This window comes from Pelobates fuscus, chromosome 11 (genome assembly GCF_036172605.1).
Source record: "Pelobates fuscus isolate aPelFus1 chromosome 11, aPelFus1.pri, whole genome shotgun sequence".
Lineage (NCBI taxonomy): Eukaryota > Metazoa > Chordata > Amphibia > Anura > Pelobatidae > Pelobates > Pelobates fuscus.
Genome location: NC_086327.1, coordinates 27,656,344 through 27,673,473, shown reverse-complemented (window position 1 = coordinate 27,673,473; position 17,130 = coordinate 27,656,344). Strand labels below are relative to the sequence as shown.

The 17,130-nt window shown below is 38.7% G+C and overlaps 1 protein-coding gene across 1 annotated transcript in view; it reads left to right on the top strand.

Moving 5' to 3' along the window:
* The first annotated feature begins 1,563 nt into the window (after positions 1 to 1,563).
* POLD1 (DNA polymerase delta 1, catalytic subunit) overlaps positions 1,564 to 17,130 on the top strand; it is a 105,649-nt gene continuing 90,082 nt past the window's right edge. Inside the window, exons 1-7 of the mRNA XM_063435970.1 lie at positions 1,564 to 1,690; positions 5,459 to 5,657; positions 8,066 to 8,179; positions 13,292 to 13,432; positions 14,140 to 14,265; positions 16,200 to 16,368; positions 16,654 to 16,768. Of these exons, the coding sequence (XP_063292040.1) occupies positions 5,468 to 5,657; positions 8,066 to 8,179; positions 13,292 to 13,432; positions 14,140 to 14,265; positions 16,200 to 16,368; positions 16,654 to 16,768 (855 nt within the window). The 5' untranslated portion in view covers positions 1,564 to 1,690; positions 5,459 to 5,467. The remainder of the gene's footprint in view (positions 1,691 to 5,458; positions 5,658 to 8,065; positions 8,180 to 13,291; positions 13,433 to 14,139; positions 14,266 to 16,199; positions 16,369 to 16,653; positions 16,769 to 17,130) is intronic.

Sequence of the window (17,130 nt, the reverse complement as noted above, 5' to 3'; positions counted from 1 at the left end):
TCGGGGAACAGTAAGCAGCGTGTGAGGGAGCTGAACAGGAGGATCACTGCTCCCTCGCCACCTGCAGGACCGGCCGCCCAGCAGCCCCACTGGACCCCAGGGAAAGCTGGAATCCCCTCAGCACTCCCAAAGATAGGGAGGCTGGGGGATTAAATAAAAAAATAAAAAAAGTTAGTGTGTGTGTCTCTGTTACTGAGTGTGTTAGTTTGCGTGTGTGTGTTAGAATGTGTCTGTTATTGAATGTGTGTCTGCTAGTGAGTATCAGTGAGTGTGTTAGTTTTTGTGTGTCAGTGAGTGTGTGTGTGTTACTGTGTGTGTTACTGTGTGTGTGTGTCTGTTATGGAGTGTGTTATTGAGTGTGTGTGTGTTACTGTGTGTGTCTGTTAGTGTGTGTGTGTGTTACTGTGTGTGTGTGTCTGTTATGGAGTGTGTTATTTTGTGTGTGTCTGTTATTGAGTGTGTCTGCTAGTGAGTGTCAGTGTGTGTGTTACTGTGTGTGTCTGTTAGTGTGTGTCTGTTAGTGAGTCTGTTTGGTGTCTGTTAGTGAGTGTGTGTTTGTCAGTGAGAGTGTATGTTTTGAAAGTGAGTGTGTATGTATGTCTGTCAGTGAGTGTGTGTGTGTCTGTCAGTAAATGTGTGTGTCTGTTAGCTAGTGTGTATACGTCTGTTCGTGAGAGTGTGTGTGGTTAAAACCCCTTCAGCACTTACCTTTCTCCAGCGCCGGGCTCCCTTGGCGCTGGGGATCTCTCCGCCTCGATCTGCCTCTCAGCTCTGAATGCGCATGCGTGGCAAGAGCCGCACGCGCATTCAAACCGCCCATAGGAAAGCATTACTCAATACTTTCCTATGGACGTCCAGCGTCTTCTCACTGTGATTTTCACAGTGAGAATCGCGGAACCGGCCTCTAGAGGCTGTCAGTGAGACAGCCACTAGAGGCTGGATTAACCCTCAGTGAAACATAGCAGTTTCTCTGAAACTGCTATGTTTTCAGCTGCAGGGTTAGCACTAGAGGGACCTGGCACCCAGACAACTTCATTGAGCTGAAGTGGTCTGGGTGCCTATAGTTGTCCTTTCAATGTATGTGTATCTGCCTGTATTTGCATTAGTCCTGAATTGTGATTTGAGCAAAAAGCACTGCCTGGCCATTATCACAAAGAAATTGTACATATCTTTGTGCGGGCAAAATAAAAATAAGTAAAAACAAATAAATATATATATTTATTATTATATTATATTTCAGTACTAGAATAAATATAATTTATTTTTTATAAATGAATATAAATAAATACACAGGAGTACTGACATCAAACATTCATCCACTATAATTCCCAGGTATTGCAGTTTTAATCTGTTCATGGACAACTCCCATCATTCTAGGTCGGCCACCCTTGGCTGAGCCAGCTATTTGGCAGCCCCTATCGCACACAGCTATTACTATTATTACATTACAAGTAACCCTTGTGAGCACGACTTCCGCCACACACAACATGGCTCCCTGTGCACGCTAACCATCCAGTGACGTCATCGAATGCGCGCCAAGTCAAGCATGACAGCCATGGCGTTGTTATTATGTTTTACAAGTGGCCTATAGGCGTCCAGGCTCCATAGCAACCCCCAAAAGTAGGGGAGGGAGAGAGACAGGAAGGAGTATCTTTGGCGGGAGAGTGGAAGCGCTTTACAGCATCGGGATGTGAGTTGTTTATAGGAAGAATTGATCAATAACCGGCTCAGACATGGGGGCACATGGTGCAGATCACTCAGTGTTGTTATATGAAGGAGGACATGGAGCTGCTCTCTGTGTCTGGGCTGGGGGCATCACCAGGGGTGGGAGCCATGTGCACTTAGGGAAACAGAGGGCTGGCTGCTTACTGTATGTTTAATTACTAGTACAGACACTATATGAACTAACATTACTAGTACAGACACTATATTAACTAACATTCCTAGTACAGATACTATATGAACTAACATTACTAGTACAGACACTATATGAACTAACATTACTAGTACAGACACTATATGAACTAACATTACTAGTACAGACACTATATGAACTAACATTACTAGTACAGACACTATATGAACTAACATTACTAGCGCAGACACTATATGAACTAACATTACTAGCGCAGACACTATATGAACTAACATTACTAGCGCAGACACTATGTTAACTAACATTACTAGCGCAGACACTATATGAACTAACATTACTAGCGCAGACACTATATGAACTAACATTACTAGCGCAGACACTATATGAACTAACATTCCTAGCCCAGACACTATATGAACTAACATTCCTAGCGCAGACACTATATTAACTAACATTACTAGCGCAGACACTATATTAACTAACATTACTAGCGCAGACACTATATTAACTAACATTACTAGCGCAGACACTATATTAACTAACATTACTAGCGCAGACACTATATTAACTAACATTACTAGCGCAGACACTATATTAACTAACATTACTAGCGCAGACACTATATTAACTAACATTACTAGTGCAGACACTATATTAACTAACATTACTAGTGCAGACACTATATTAACTAACATTACTAGTGCAGACACTATATTAACTAACATTACTAGTGCAGACACTATATTAACTAACATTACTAGTACAGACACTATATGAACTAACATTACTAGTACAGACACTATATGAACTAACATTACTAGTACAGACACTATATGAACTAACATTACTAGTACAGACACTATATGAACTAACATTACTAGTACAGACACTATATGAACTAACATTACTAGTACAGACACTATATGAACTAACATTACTAGTACAGACACTATATGAACTAACATTACTAGCGCAGACACTATATGAACTAGCATTACTAGCGCAGACACTATATTAACTAACATTCCTAGCGCAGACACTATATTAACTAACATTACTAGCGCAGACACTATATTAACTAACATTACTAGCGCAGACACTATATTAACTAACATTCCTAGCGCAGACACTATATTAACTAACATTCCTAGCGCAGACACTATATTAACTAACATTCCTAGCGCAGACACTATATTAACTAACATTCCTAGCGCAGACACTATATTAACTAACATTCCTAGCGCAGACACTATATTAACTAACATTCCTAGCCCAGACACTATATTAACTAACATTCCTAGCGCAGACACTATATTAACTAACATTCCTAGCGCAGACACTATATTAACTAACATTCCTAGCGCAGACACTATATTAACTAACATTCCTAGCGCAGACACTATATTAACTAACATTCCTAGCGCAGACACTATATTAACTAACATTCCTAGCGCAGACACTATATTAACTAACATTCCTAGCGCAGACACTATATTAACTAACATTCCTAGCGCAGACACTATATTAACTAACATTCCTAGCGCAGACACTATATTAACTAACATTCCTAGCGCAGACACTATATTAACTAACATTCCTAGCGCAGACACTATATTAACTAACATTACTAGCGCAGACACTATATTAACTAACATTACTAGCACAGACACTATATTAACTAACATTACTAGTGCAGACACTATATTAACTAACATTACTAGTGCAGACACTATATTAACTAACATTACTAGTACAGACACTATATTAACTGAGCTGGGCATTCCTAGTACAGACACTATATTAACTGAGCTGGGCAATCCTAGTACAGACACTATATTAACTGAGCTGGGCATTCCTAGTACAGACACTATATTAACTGAGCTGGGCATTTTTAATACAGACGCTATATTAACTGAGCTGGGCATTTTTAGTACAGACGCTATATTAACTGAGCTGGGCATTTTTAGTACAGACGCTATATTAAATGTGCTGCTATATTGCTTCTATTCCTGATGCCAGACATAACTGTTTTTACAATTCAATACGAAGAAAGCTTTCACTCCACACATAAACCTTAAAGGGACACTATAGTCACCATAACTACAGCTTAATGTAGTTGTTATGGTATCTGCCTTATAGTAGTCACTCAAATGACCACTAGAGGTGCTCCGTAATCCAGTGCTTCACAGTGTGCAGAACTGACGTTTATTATCTCCATACTCTGCACAGAGGTGCTAAACGTTCCTCATAGGGATGCATTGGTTAAATATATCTCTATGAGGAGATGCCGTTTGGCGCAATGTGGTGTTTTGCCCCTTTTGCGCAATAGCCTCCTAAAACATTGGATTGGCTGGGATTTTCACGTTTGATGATCTCAGCCAAGGAGGCGGAGCGGGATTTGGGCCAGCCGTTAGGAGACCTGTGCGACACTGGAATAAAGGTGAGTAAAACCTTTTACTTTGCAGACCGGGGGCCTAAACTATATTTTCATAGCTATAGTGACATGAATACATGTTTGTATTCCTGTCAATAAAGTGTTCCTTTAATAATATTTCATCACCACCAATCAAATACTGTTTGCTCATGCTCCTTGGTCTGGTGCGACTGTTACTGTATGGAACCCACTTCCTTCTGTCCAGGGAAACCAATAAAATCACAGAATACTCCTAAAGTATGTTATCCCGTCACTGAATGTGCGAGAAGATTGTTAGATGCATTCATAAAACTGTGAATTAGAATTCCTGGGCGACACTAGTCCAGCTGGACAGTTGATGTGTTTGAATATCATTCCAGTTTGGCTGTATTCCATTTTCAATTTTACCATGATTCCTGGTTTAGTAAATAGTACCTGGAGAATACTCTGACAAAGTTATCCGCTTAAACGTGAATTGGTAAAATTCACAGCGAACTTCACATTTTTATCAAAAATATCTGTTTGGGTGAAAAAACCCCCCACTAGTCAGCTGTGTTTTCTGTTCGGTTATTTTGGTTTGAAATTTTAATTTCTTACAATTCAGCTGGCCACAAAAACGGCAAATGAGATAGAAGCATAATATTAGAATAAATATATAATACTGCCAATTACTACTACCAAATCCAAAATTTAAAACTTCAGAAGGTATTTAGGGTGATGCTTCCGGCACTTGAATTAGGGTTGTTTGGAAAATATGCCCATCTTAACCCCTTAAGGACACATGACATGTGTGACATGTCATGATTCCCTTTTATTCCAGAAGTATGGTCCTTAAGGGGTTAAAGCAATCAAGTAAAATATTTTCATCAGTAGACCTTAAAATCAGACATCTTACATGTCAAGATTTGCAAATAAACTAAACATTGAGTAAGTTTAAGAAGTCTGACTTTATAGAGGTTTCTGTTTATTAAGTCTGGCACTTGGTATTTTGGGGGTTTTTTTTTCGCTCCCTTTGAGTTATAGGTTTTAATGGAACAAAGGAGAACTCCCAGGTTGTATCTAGATCTTACGGTGATTCCATTATCCTTGAAGAAATAGATTGTCCAGAGCAAGAACTGGATGATCATGTTATTTATATGTATTATTTTATGTTTCTACATCTTTGATAGACATTTAAGATGGACTTCAAGCGTAAGAAAGCGCCGTTATCAAATCTATCCAGCTCGCAGTCCAAGAAGAAGCGAGGCGATGGGGACGACGATGGCCCCTCTCAGTTTGAGGAAGAGCTTGCATTCCTGCAAGAAGTTGAAGCAGACATGGCAATGGAGTTTGGGGAAGAACAACATAGTGCTGATGTCCTGCCTGTTGGTAAGAGATTTCATTGAGCTCTCTTCTCTTGCTGTCATGGAATCCAGTGATACAACCTTATTATATAAACATTTTTAATATGTAAATTCACTGTACTTAAAGGGACACTTTAGGCACAATAATTATTTCATCTAATTTCATTGGTTATATAGTGCATGAAGTCCCATGAAACTGTCCCTCTATTTAGTATTAAACCATTTCCTGAAAGTTTAACAAGGAATAAGAAATAAGCTCCCACTGGAGGCATGTCTCTGGCAGAGATTACAATCTTTCTTAGCCATATCAATTCATACCAGCAATTGGTGGCTGTGATAGGTTGAAAGTAGTTAGCTGACACTCAGCCAATCACAGTCACCCTTTGCTGCTCAGGCTAATGCATCCTCATCAACCTATACAGCACATAGGGGATGGGGCTGCTGGGCACTCTCATTTAGCATTAATCCATTAAAACCAGTTTAAAACATAGAATGTGACGGCAGATAAGAACCATTCGGCTCATCTGGTCTGCCCAATTTTCTAAATATTGTCATTAGTCCCTGGCCTTATCTTATAGCTAGGATAGCCTTATGCCTATGACATGCTTAAACTCCCTCACTGTGTTAACTTCTACCACTTCAGCTGAAAGGGTAATCCATGCATCCACTATCCTCTCAGTAACAAAAATACTTCCTGATATTATTTTTAAACCTTTGCCCCTCTAATTTAAGACTGTCCTCTTGTTGTGGTAGTTTTCAATATAGTCTCCTCCTTTATTGTGTTGATTCCCTTTATGTATTTAAATGTTTCTATGATATCCCCCCTGTCTCGTCTTTCCTCCAAGCTATACATGTTAAGATCCTTTAACCTTTCCTGGTAAGTTTTATCCTCTAATCCATTGACCAGATTAGTAGCCCTTCTCTGCGTACAATACTCCAAGTGAGGTTCTGTACAATGGCATGAGCACTTCCCTCTTTCTACTGCTAATACCTCTCACTATACAACAAAGCATGCTGCTAGCATTTCCAGCTGCTCTATTACATTGTCTGCCTACCTTTAAGTCATCTGAAATAATTACCCCTAAATCCCTTTCCTCAGATGTTGAGGTTAGGACTCTATCAAAAATATGTACTCTGCCCTTGGGTTTTTTACGTCCAAGATGCATTATCCACATTAAATGTCAGCTGCCACAACTCTGACCATTTTCTAATTTACCTAAACCATTTGCTATTTGGCTTATCCCTCCCGGAACATCAACCCTGTTACATATCTTATTATCATCAGCAAAAAGACACACCTTACCATCAAGACCTTCTGCAATATAACTAATACAAATATTAAAGAGAATGGGTCCAAGTACAGATGCCTATGGTACTCCACTAGGAACAATACCATGCTTTAAATATACTCCATTGACTACAACCCTCTGTTGCCTGTCACTCAGCCACTGCCTTACCCATTCAACAATATTGGAATCCAAACTTAACAACTGCAGTTTATTGATAAGCCTTCTATGTGCAAGTGTCAAAAGCCTTACTGAAATCTAGGTAAGCAATGTCTACTGCACCACCCTGATTTATTATTTTAGTTACCCAATCAAAAAAATCAATAAGATTAGTTTGGCATGATCTCCCTGAAGTAAACCCATGTTGTCTCTGATCGTAAAATCTAACACTTGCATGAAATGTCAGCACATGGGGATTCCATATGCTGTACCCAGTTCAATGAGTTGAAGCTGTTAAAACGCCAACAGGGTCCTTTTTTTAATGCAGTTATGATGTATGCTTGGATGAAAAATGCACCTAAACCTATATATCTCTGCTACTCTAAAAAAGCAGTAGTTCTATCTCCTAGGACTGTATACCTGCTTCTCATTGATGTTTGCAGATTGGTGCACATGGAGATATATGTTGTTGGCTACAACTCTACGAAAAATGAGCCTATTCAGACAAAACCATTGACCCTCAGTCAGTATGAGACACGTACCAATACTGCAATTGTCCAGTGTACCTTTTTAAATTATAGCAATTTTCCTTTCAGTTCCTCATAAGGTTCGCCCTGTGACTCTGATCAGGAGCGTTGTAGTCTTATAGTCCTTTTGCTTTCTGTGTCCATAATGCACTGCTTTAGCTGTAAGCGAAGCAGTCCTATTGAAAATAAAATAAGCATGGCGATTGGCTGAGCTAGTTCCTGATCTGGTGGAACTCTGTAGAGAAGCAGCAAAGCATGGCGATTTGAAGCAAACACACATTTCAACTATTTTATTCTGTTTACATATATTCTTTATCACTTTATCTATATAATGCATTTAAAGACCTAGGTGAATTCCAGCATGGATAGTCTTTTTAACGTGTGCCTTTTGTGTTTATTCTGTATTGTTGATCTTTCTCAGCCTAGAAAAATCTCATCATATTTTATTTTTCTGGGTTTAGGCAAACTCATTTCTGAAATTACTAACCCAAAATGGTTAAGGCCACCGCTTCCACAGAGTGATCCCAAACAGCATTCTCTGTGCTTCCAACAGGTAGAGCTGGACCACTACGTTGGTAAGTTCCTTAACACAAGCCATATAGTTTTGTAGCTACTACAATGTAACCTGTTTGTTTTGCTGACATGTCATTGTGTTAGATTCCCTAGAGCTGGATACCAGACAGCACAACATTATGTCTAGTGCCTAAGTAGTCTTTTTAAAGTATATATAATGTTTTTAAATTTTTTTTTTTAAGGAGCAATACAGTTTATCCACAGAAGGGAGCTTTGTGGGGCTCTTCATTTTTGGCCTTCATACCCACGAGTGAATTCCATGCATTGTCTGCCCTGCAGTTACAAAAGAATCGAGGCACAGTTTTACAGTTAACCCATGTCTTTCATCTCTAAGGCTCGGGGTTGTAAAATAGTATTTGGCTTTCAGCTTATTGCTTTCTCACAACTAAAGATATCCTGGAAGCTTTATTGGGCTAATCTTGACAAATTTAGTTTTTCATTTAAAATATCTTAAAGGGTTACTCCATCCAAAACAGTGTTTCAATAAAAACAGTTTTTGGTTGGAGTAAGCCTTCCTGGCGTGTTCCCACCCCCCCCCTTTAAAAAAAAATAATAAAAAAACACACCTGTGATGGGGAAGGTCATCACGAAGAATGCGCTAAAGGAGCACTTTGGCAACGATTTTCAGAACTTGCAAACACGTTTTTTAAATAAGAAGTTTCATAATCACTGCAGCTTGCTCTAGTGGTTATGGAACCAGGAGTGCCCTGCCCTCTTCCCCCACCCCCACCCCCACCCCCACCCCCACCTTCCTCCCTCGACTATTAAGAGTCAAACCATTTTTGAACATTTTGACTTTTTTTTACCTGGTGCCTACAGGGTGATGCTCGCCGCCTTCAATACCATTTCCCAAGAGCCGAGAGTTCTTCAGAAGGAACGTCCGTTAGCTCTCCTGAACTAGGTGCTGTAATACAGGGCTTAACTCATTGGTTGAGTGGGATCAGCTGACAGGACTTGGCTCAGAAGAACTAACTGAAGTTATCACTGAGTTACTTCCATCATTGTGGAGAATTTAGTGGAGCGGTGCCAGGCAGATCCTCAGATTAGAAGTCTCCTTACAATATAGGGAAGGGGTGCCAGGGCATGAGTGATCTGATCAGGTGATGGTAGTTCTTCAGATTAAAGCATGCATTTTCTGGGAAGAAGAAAAACAAAACATATATTTGAAATATTTATTTTTCTTTAAGAATTTCATTATGCACTGTCTTAACTTGTTCTACATGCAAAGCAGGAGGTAAAAGAAAAGTATTTTATATGCCTTCGACTCTGTTGACTTAACAGTGATAAGCCAACTAAAACAAATATAGTGTAAAAATGAATAACCAGCATGTGCTTATGGTAAGGGCAAATGTCTAGGGCTAGGCTGCTCGCTCTGCATTGACAGGGAAGTAAAACGGTTTATCGAACGGTTTATCGCTATCATAGGGAAATCTTTTCTTTGATAACTACATGGAATTTTTGTTTCTGAAGTTAGAAATAAATTATACGCTATAAAAATTCCCCTTGTCGTTGTCTTCTTACGTCAGTCTTGTTTAGTGATGTTTATGGGTAGGTGGATCAGACTGATATCTTAAATGGTCAATTACTATTATCAACTGCCAACAGCATCCTGTGATAAATCACTTGTGTCTGTGTGTCCAATGATTTTTTTTATTTTTATTTTTTAAGCCATGTGTATGAATAGGACCAATATTCCCCATACTTACACCGTTTAAGCTTCACCTGCGTGCCGTGATATTTTAATTTCCTTGTTTCTTCTTGACATTGTTGAATGATGGATTGGTCAGATATGGTCTACAAGGAAACGTATATATGGCTGTTTGCACGTTTAACATTTTCCATGCTGCAGTTCCCTTAAATTGCACTCTTGTATTCACTTTTGAATAAAGTCTGTTCTCGGTTCTCCTGGTTTCATAGTGGAGCCAAAGCATTAATCGTTCTTCATTATCAAGTGCCCTAAACCCAAACTCCCTAGACATTAGATTCATAGAAGGATCTTGGAACCTTAAAGCAGACATCCCCAGCGCTGGATCAGAATGTGGGGATTTGCTACCTGCAGAGCCTGTCAAATGTCTCATTTAGCACCCGAAAAGTGACAAACACTGGTAGAGGGAAAACCCAACTGTAGCAGTTATGTTGCCAAAAAAAAAACCCTGAGCTGTTTTCTGGTTCTTTGTCTAACTGTTTTGGTGCAGTTTAACAAAATTCATGACTGCTTTTAGTACCCTTGGAGTGAGCCCGCTTAAGCTGCATCCTTAATGCAGAATTTACACTGGCACATTCTCAACGTCTATTTCATCTACTCAACTCTCATTGAGAAAGGCATATGTGTACTCCCAATGCAATGTTTAGTTCATCATTGAGTGTGTACATGGTTATTATGAATGGATTAGACTTTTCAGTGCAGTTATAGGAGAAGGCATTTTATAAATGCTTCTTGCACAACGATAAAATCCACAGATAATCAATAAATTCTGTTTTGATTCATGTGACCATCGGAAGAAATTGCTAGGGCTGATGAACCCTTTAATATTGATCAATATTGAATTGAGCAGTGAGACTGCAGGGGAGGGGTATGATCCATACACCAAAACTGCTTCATTAAGCTAAAGTAGTTTTGAGGAGTATAGTGTCTCTTTAAGTTCAAGTTGCGAGGTTCCACTGTATCCGTGATCTGAGTGGTGCATTATGAGTGCATGTTTATGCATGTCTCAATTTGCTTGCAAGTAAAGTGAGATTTTACATCTTTATGCTGACATCCCACACTTTTAATCTAAGGAATATGTTCACAAAAAAATTGGATCTTTTTGCTAAACACTGAATTTTTTTTCCAGTGAATTCTAACTGGTGGAGGCACTGATGGTCCAGTGCTTGTTTTGTCCTACCCAATCCGTTTGATAATATTCTGGCCCGCTGCTGGGCTTTATTTAGGAACTTCTGGCTCTCCAACATTAGTAATGGAGGCCTGGTGTACTGCAGATGAGAAATCAAACCATTCAGACGGTTTGACTCCTTAAGAGACACTTTAGTCACAAGAACCACTACAGCTTGTTCTGGTTATGATGTGTATAGTATGTCCCTGCAAACTTAGAGCTATAAACATTGCCTTTTCAGAGAAAAGTCAGTGTTTACAATATAGCGTAGGAACACCTCTAGTGGTGGTCTCTCAGACGCCCTGCATTGAGGCACATTGATTCAGTGCATCTCCACGAATAGATGCTGATTGGCGCAGTGCAGTGTTTTTCTGTGCCTCCCTATGAATTGGGTGAGATCACCAAGATAAGTGATCTCCGCTATGGAGGTGAGGCCAGCCTCGGTGTGACCGGCACAATGTGGGAGGAAAGGTGAGAGAAATCACCTTTAATCTGCGGTGAGAGGGGGGCCAGGGACCTAATGCTGCATCCCAGCACTAGAGTGTCAGGAATACATGTTTGTATTCTTGACACTATAGAGTTCCTTTAAAATGGGGAAACATGAGGGCACTTGAGCTGTAGTGGTTATGGTGCTTGGAGTGTTCCTTTATATATGACATTGTCTGAATTTTGCAATTTGTATGCTTTTGCCCAATTCCGTTCAGGGCCAGGGCCATTCTGGTATTAGTGAGTTGACAACTGTAAAAAAAAAAAATAGAAATTTGTCAATTCTCTACAACATATGGCAAAGTTGGGAAAAAAAAAATCTTCAGCCTAATGAATTTGTTGATTCTCTTGGACCTTAAATCTGCAAAGTGTTTGTCAGCTCATGCAAGCAGTTTTAGTAAAGTTTTAGCCTATTTAGTCTAATTGGTGTTCCGCCAAAATTTTTCTAAATACAATGGCCGCGGGTGGCTATGGGCTCCCTCGCGTGCACAGCAGTGATGCCGGAGCCGGAATATGACATCGCTCTGGCATCACTAAGAGGCGCGCGCGGAAGCTGAGCAGGGAGATCCCTGCTCCCTCGCCGCCCGCACGCCAGCCACTCGGCAGCCCCACTGGACCACAGAGACTCAATGCCAGCACTCCTAAAATTAAAATGTAAAAAAGAATAATAATAATTGAATGTGTGTCTGTAAGGGAGTTTGAATGTATATGTGTGTATGTCTATCAAAAATTAATTGGGAACCCCTGGTTTAGACCACTGTCATCTCCTGACAACAAGCTTGCTTTGTTTTGTCATAGGTTAAAGATTTCAACAGTAGCTGTGTGTAACTTCATTATTAGAAACATAGAATGTGACGGCAGATAAGAACCATTCGGCCCATCTAGTCTGCCCAGTTTTCTAAATACTTTCATTAGTCCCTGGCCTTATCTTATAGTTAGGATAGCCTTATGCCTATCCCACGCATGCTTAAACTCCTTTACTGTGTTAACCTCTACCACTTCAGCTGGAAGGCTATTCCATGCATCCACTACCCTCTCAGTAAAGTAATACTTCCTGATATTATTTTTAAACCTTTGTCCCTCTAATTTAAGACTACGTCCTCTTGTTGTGGTAGTTTTTCTTCTTTTAAATATAGTCTCCTCCTTTACTATTATTTGTTTCTTATTTGGCTTTTGGATTAATGGTGTACTTCCTTTTAGTCAAATTTAACTGAAAGTGAGATGTAAAAAAGGGAATTTTGGTGGAGCGTGGGAAAGGTTAAGGCTTTCCTCTTGTGCAAAAAACAAAAACATGATTTCATTTTCACAAGAATAATATTTCACCTATACATTGCACTAATGAATTTATTAGAAAATATTGCCTGGAGAAGTCATTATGAGTTGCATTTTCTTTTGAATCTGGGGAAACCACTTGAAGCATCCGTTGTATTGAGCTTTTTCAATTGCTTTCGTTTGATTTGTTCATTGCAAACAGATTAAAGTCTGTAAAATAAACCTGATTTTAAATGGGGGGGGGGTGGAGAAATTTTGATTACAACTGTATATGCATACGCACACATTCACACACATCTGTTGTTTTACATCTGCATCACTGGACTAATATGGCTGCAATGTATATTTTTCTTTTTAAAATAATTGTTGCTTAATTGATCATATACATGTTCTGTCTGCATAAAAGTCCCTTAAAAACGCCCCTGATCTGCATTTTAGAATACTTTTAAGTGTTGATGCTGAGTGTTTGCTTATAACCTGCAGGATCACACATGCCTGGGATGCTCGGAGCAATGACTGGACCAGTGCCTATTGTCCGCATGTTTGGAATTACAGCAGAAGGAAATAGCATTCTGTGTCACATCCATGGATTCGCGCCTTACTTTTACGTGCCCTGCCAAACTGGTATAAAATTGTAACGTTGATCTAGACAAGGGGACATGAGAGTATCACGAGGGCTACCAAAATATACAAAAAAGGGACATCCTGCTTGTTTTTCTTAGTATAAAAGGCGTGGAAGTAATCAGGATAAATAGCTTTTATATCAGACAGAAAACTAACATTTTCAGTTAAGTCTCATGAGATATACAGTGCAGGGAAACAGGACTAGGGACCTCCTCGTGCCATAGCATGTGTGAGAATCATAAATGGTTATTGTGCTTATGTCCCTTTTTAATGGATATATCCATTTTAAAGTAGTATAGATGAATTCTTATTAAATATGTGATTTCCAGTGTTAAAACGCTATTAAATACACTGATCTGAAATGGGAAAGGTGGGGGGAGGGGGAGGGGGAGGGGGAAGAGGCCAGGTAATTAAAAAAAATTTACATTTTTTTTTTGTTTAGTTTTTTTACATTGGTTAACTTTTATTTATTTTTTTTTAATGAGAAAAGAGTACATTTCTCCTTAACCTTAACTTAGTTCAAATAATGTAATACTATCAAATTTTTTTTTTTTGTAAAATGTTGTCTTTGTAAGGAAAAACCCAATGAATATAATTAAACATAGATTTTGGTATTGGATTATTCTGGGTCCATGCCATAAAATAATCCAGAATTTAATCAGGAAATATGCCTTTAAAATCTGTTTCTTGTCTGCTGATAAATTCAGGTTTCAAAGAAGAGCACCTGAGCGACTTCAAGAAGGAGTTAAATAATGCTGTCATGAAAGATCTGCGTTCTAACAGAGACAATATATCTCAGGCTGTTTTGGCTGTAGACATCTGTATGAAAGAGAGTAAGTATTATGGAAATGAGACCAATGGTTATTGGAGAGTCTGACAATTTCATTACGTGTTGTTACAATAGAAAAATTGATCATTGAGCTAATATTGCGGAACAGGGCCCCGAGCTTAAAATATTTTGTAATTTGGGTGCCTGTCAAGAGGGTCTAGAAAGCCCCTGCCCTCTTGAGAAATGAAAACAAAGAAAACGAGAATGGCGTCGAGGGTCTAGAAAGCCCCTGCCCTCTTGAGAAATGAAAACGAGAATGGTGTACGTCCCTGTTTAATAAAAAATAAATAAACCCAAAGAAACACACTTTTTTTTTGTATTTACAGATGTCACATGTGATGTATATGAATAGCCAAATACTTGCAACTATTAAGATGTTTTAAAAACAGAAAAAGCAATAATCTGATTTTTTAAGCATTTCTGATTTGAATAAAGGAAATATATATTTTTTGGCAGTACCTTGAGTTTTACTGCAAAGTTTATTCTGTGTTCTGTCCCAGCATAAACAAAGAATTAATTGCTTCTTAAAATGATCTAAAAATATTAAATGTAAGCAAGCGACTGTCTATAAAAGCCACATGAAGCTAATCAAGGAGGAACAAAGCTATGGGTGAGGAAGTAAGAAAGAGGGAAAGCAGTGTAAAACTGTAAAATATTAATTGCCAATGCTGTTAATTGGCCATGATGCTGTAGAAATTATTAGACAGAAAAAATTCTGTACAGTCCGGCCAAATTAAATACCATTTAATCCATAGTTTGACAATGTTAACTTCCCCTCTGATGAGCTGTGGCGAAACGCACGCGTCAGGGGCTATCGGAGATTCAGTGTAACAGCTCATTGTGTGGTCTTTTGATCGATATAACCGCACTTTCACAAGAATCCCGTGCACCACTTCTGTTATGACTGGAGCAGACTCTTTGTGGGGTTAGACTTAGGCAACTGGGGACTATTATCCACCTTAAGTATACATTCTACCGTTATGTTTACCCCCTTTCTCTGTCTCTATTCTTTATAACAGACTTTGTGGTCTATTTTGAGCTATTTAGGCTCCACTATTCATGTGCATACTTTGGTAACATTCCACTTTTGTTACAAAGCAATAGTTACTATACTTAGTCTGAACTGCAACTTTGTTTTGTTGCAAATGACTTATACCATAGGTATCCTGAAAACTTTTGAACAGGTCCTCTGTGTTTTGTATGCGTTTTATATTTCTTTTTTCTAGTAATTGTAGCAATTATATTTTTTGCTACACTTGCATCTACTACTGTAACTTTGAACTTCATCTTAACTGTGATTTGATGTAGACCTACCGATATATTACACACCTAATCAGCAAATATATATTTTTTCTACATAGGTTAAAGGGTTGGCACATGTTTGTTATCTGGCTATCAGACCCTTATCAGTATATTATCTATTATGCATTACCTGCATTATTGAATTTCAATCAAACTGAGATTTTGCGTGGACTTGCCGTTATACTGCATGTACAACCAGAAACCATTGTTTTTTTCTTCAAATATACTGTTACAGTGCTGGTGCACGTATATTTGCTACGTAGCCATCAGATGTATATCAGTACATTTAGTACCTTGTTTCTCTCTTTTGGTTTGTCTTATGTTTTTTGAACTTATATTAGTTATATTGTAATTGCTACTTAGCCATTAGTCCTATACTAGTACATTTAGTACCTTATTTTTCCCCCCTTATTTTTCTCCCCTTATTTTTCTCCCTTTGTTTGTTTTATATTTTTTGAACTATTAAAAGTTATATTTTAATCTTATCCAACTATATTAAGGGCACTCTAAGCTTTTCTCTTCTTTCCTGTTACTACCTTGGTAGTTCATTGTGGGTTAACCCCATTTTTTGAGTGTTTTTCCCTTCGCTTCCACCTTCTCTCCCTTTCCTGACAATGTTAACTTGTTTTACTCTAGATATGTACGGATACCACGGGAAGAGAATAATGCCTTTCCTTAAAATCACCATGGCCCTTCCGCGTCTTATTGCACCCGCTAAGCGTCTTCTGGAGCAAGGGCTGCGTTCCGGATGCTTCCCAATACATTGTTATCAAGCTTATGAGGCCAATATCGACTTTGAAATCCGGTATTGTCATTTATTTCTACATCTAATTTTTTTTTAATCATTTTTTGGGAATAAGCACATGTTGGAGATTTGCATCACCTCTTGATTTTATGATCTTGCTATTAATTAAAGTTTTTACATATTGGCCAAAACAAATTTGAAAAAATTCTCCTCCTTTCGCCCATTATTGGCTTTTTTCTTTTTACGCTCACGCTCTCTCTCTCTCTTTCTCTGTCTCTCATTTGCTGTTCATACCTTCTTATTATGTGTGAATATGAATTTCTGGCCTGGTCCTGTCTGTTGCAGGTTTATGGTCGACAATGATATTGTTGGATGTAACTGGATTGAGCTTCCTCCGGGGAAATATCATATACGGAAGGAACCGGGTGAAGGTGACTCTTCTAAAGCAAAGCCCATCAAGGTGAAAGGTTTTGTCTGATGTTATAATTGGCAATATCCTCATGTTTGAATCATAAATTGTTACAAAAAAACACTAAAGATTAAATATAAACATTTACATTCTTTTTTTTATTCAAAGGTGTATTTAGAATGTTGTGCGTGATGTTATTTCTTGTGTAACTGTCTAAGCAGCAAAATTGTGGCCACCAATTTGAGAGATATTTTGACAATCTCACTGCTCCTGTGGTCTGGGATATTTTGGTCTGGTCTCAATGCTCCTGCGGTCTGGGATATTTTGGCCTGGTCTCAATGCTCCTTCGGTCTGGGATATTTTGGCCTGGTCTCAATGCATCTGAGCTCTGGGATATTTTGGCCTGGTCTCAA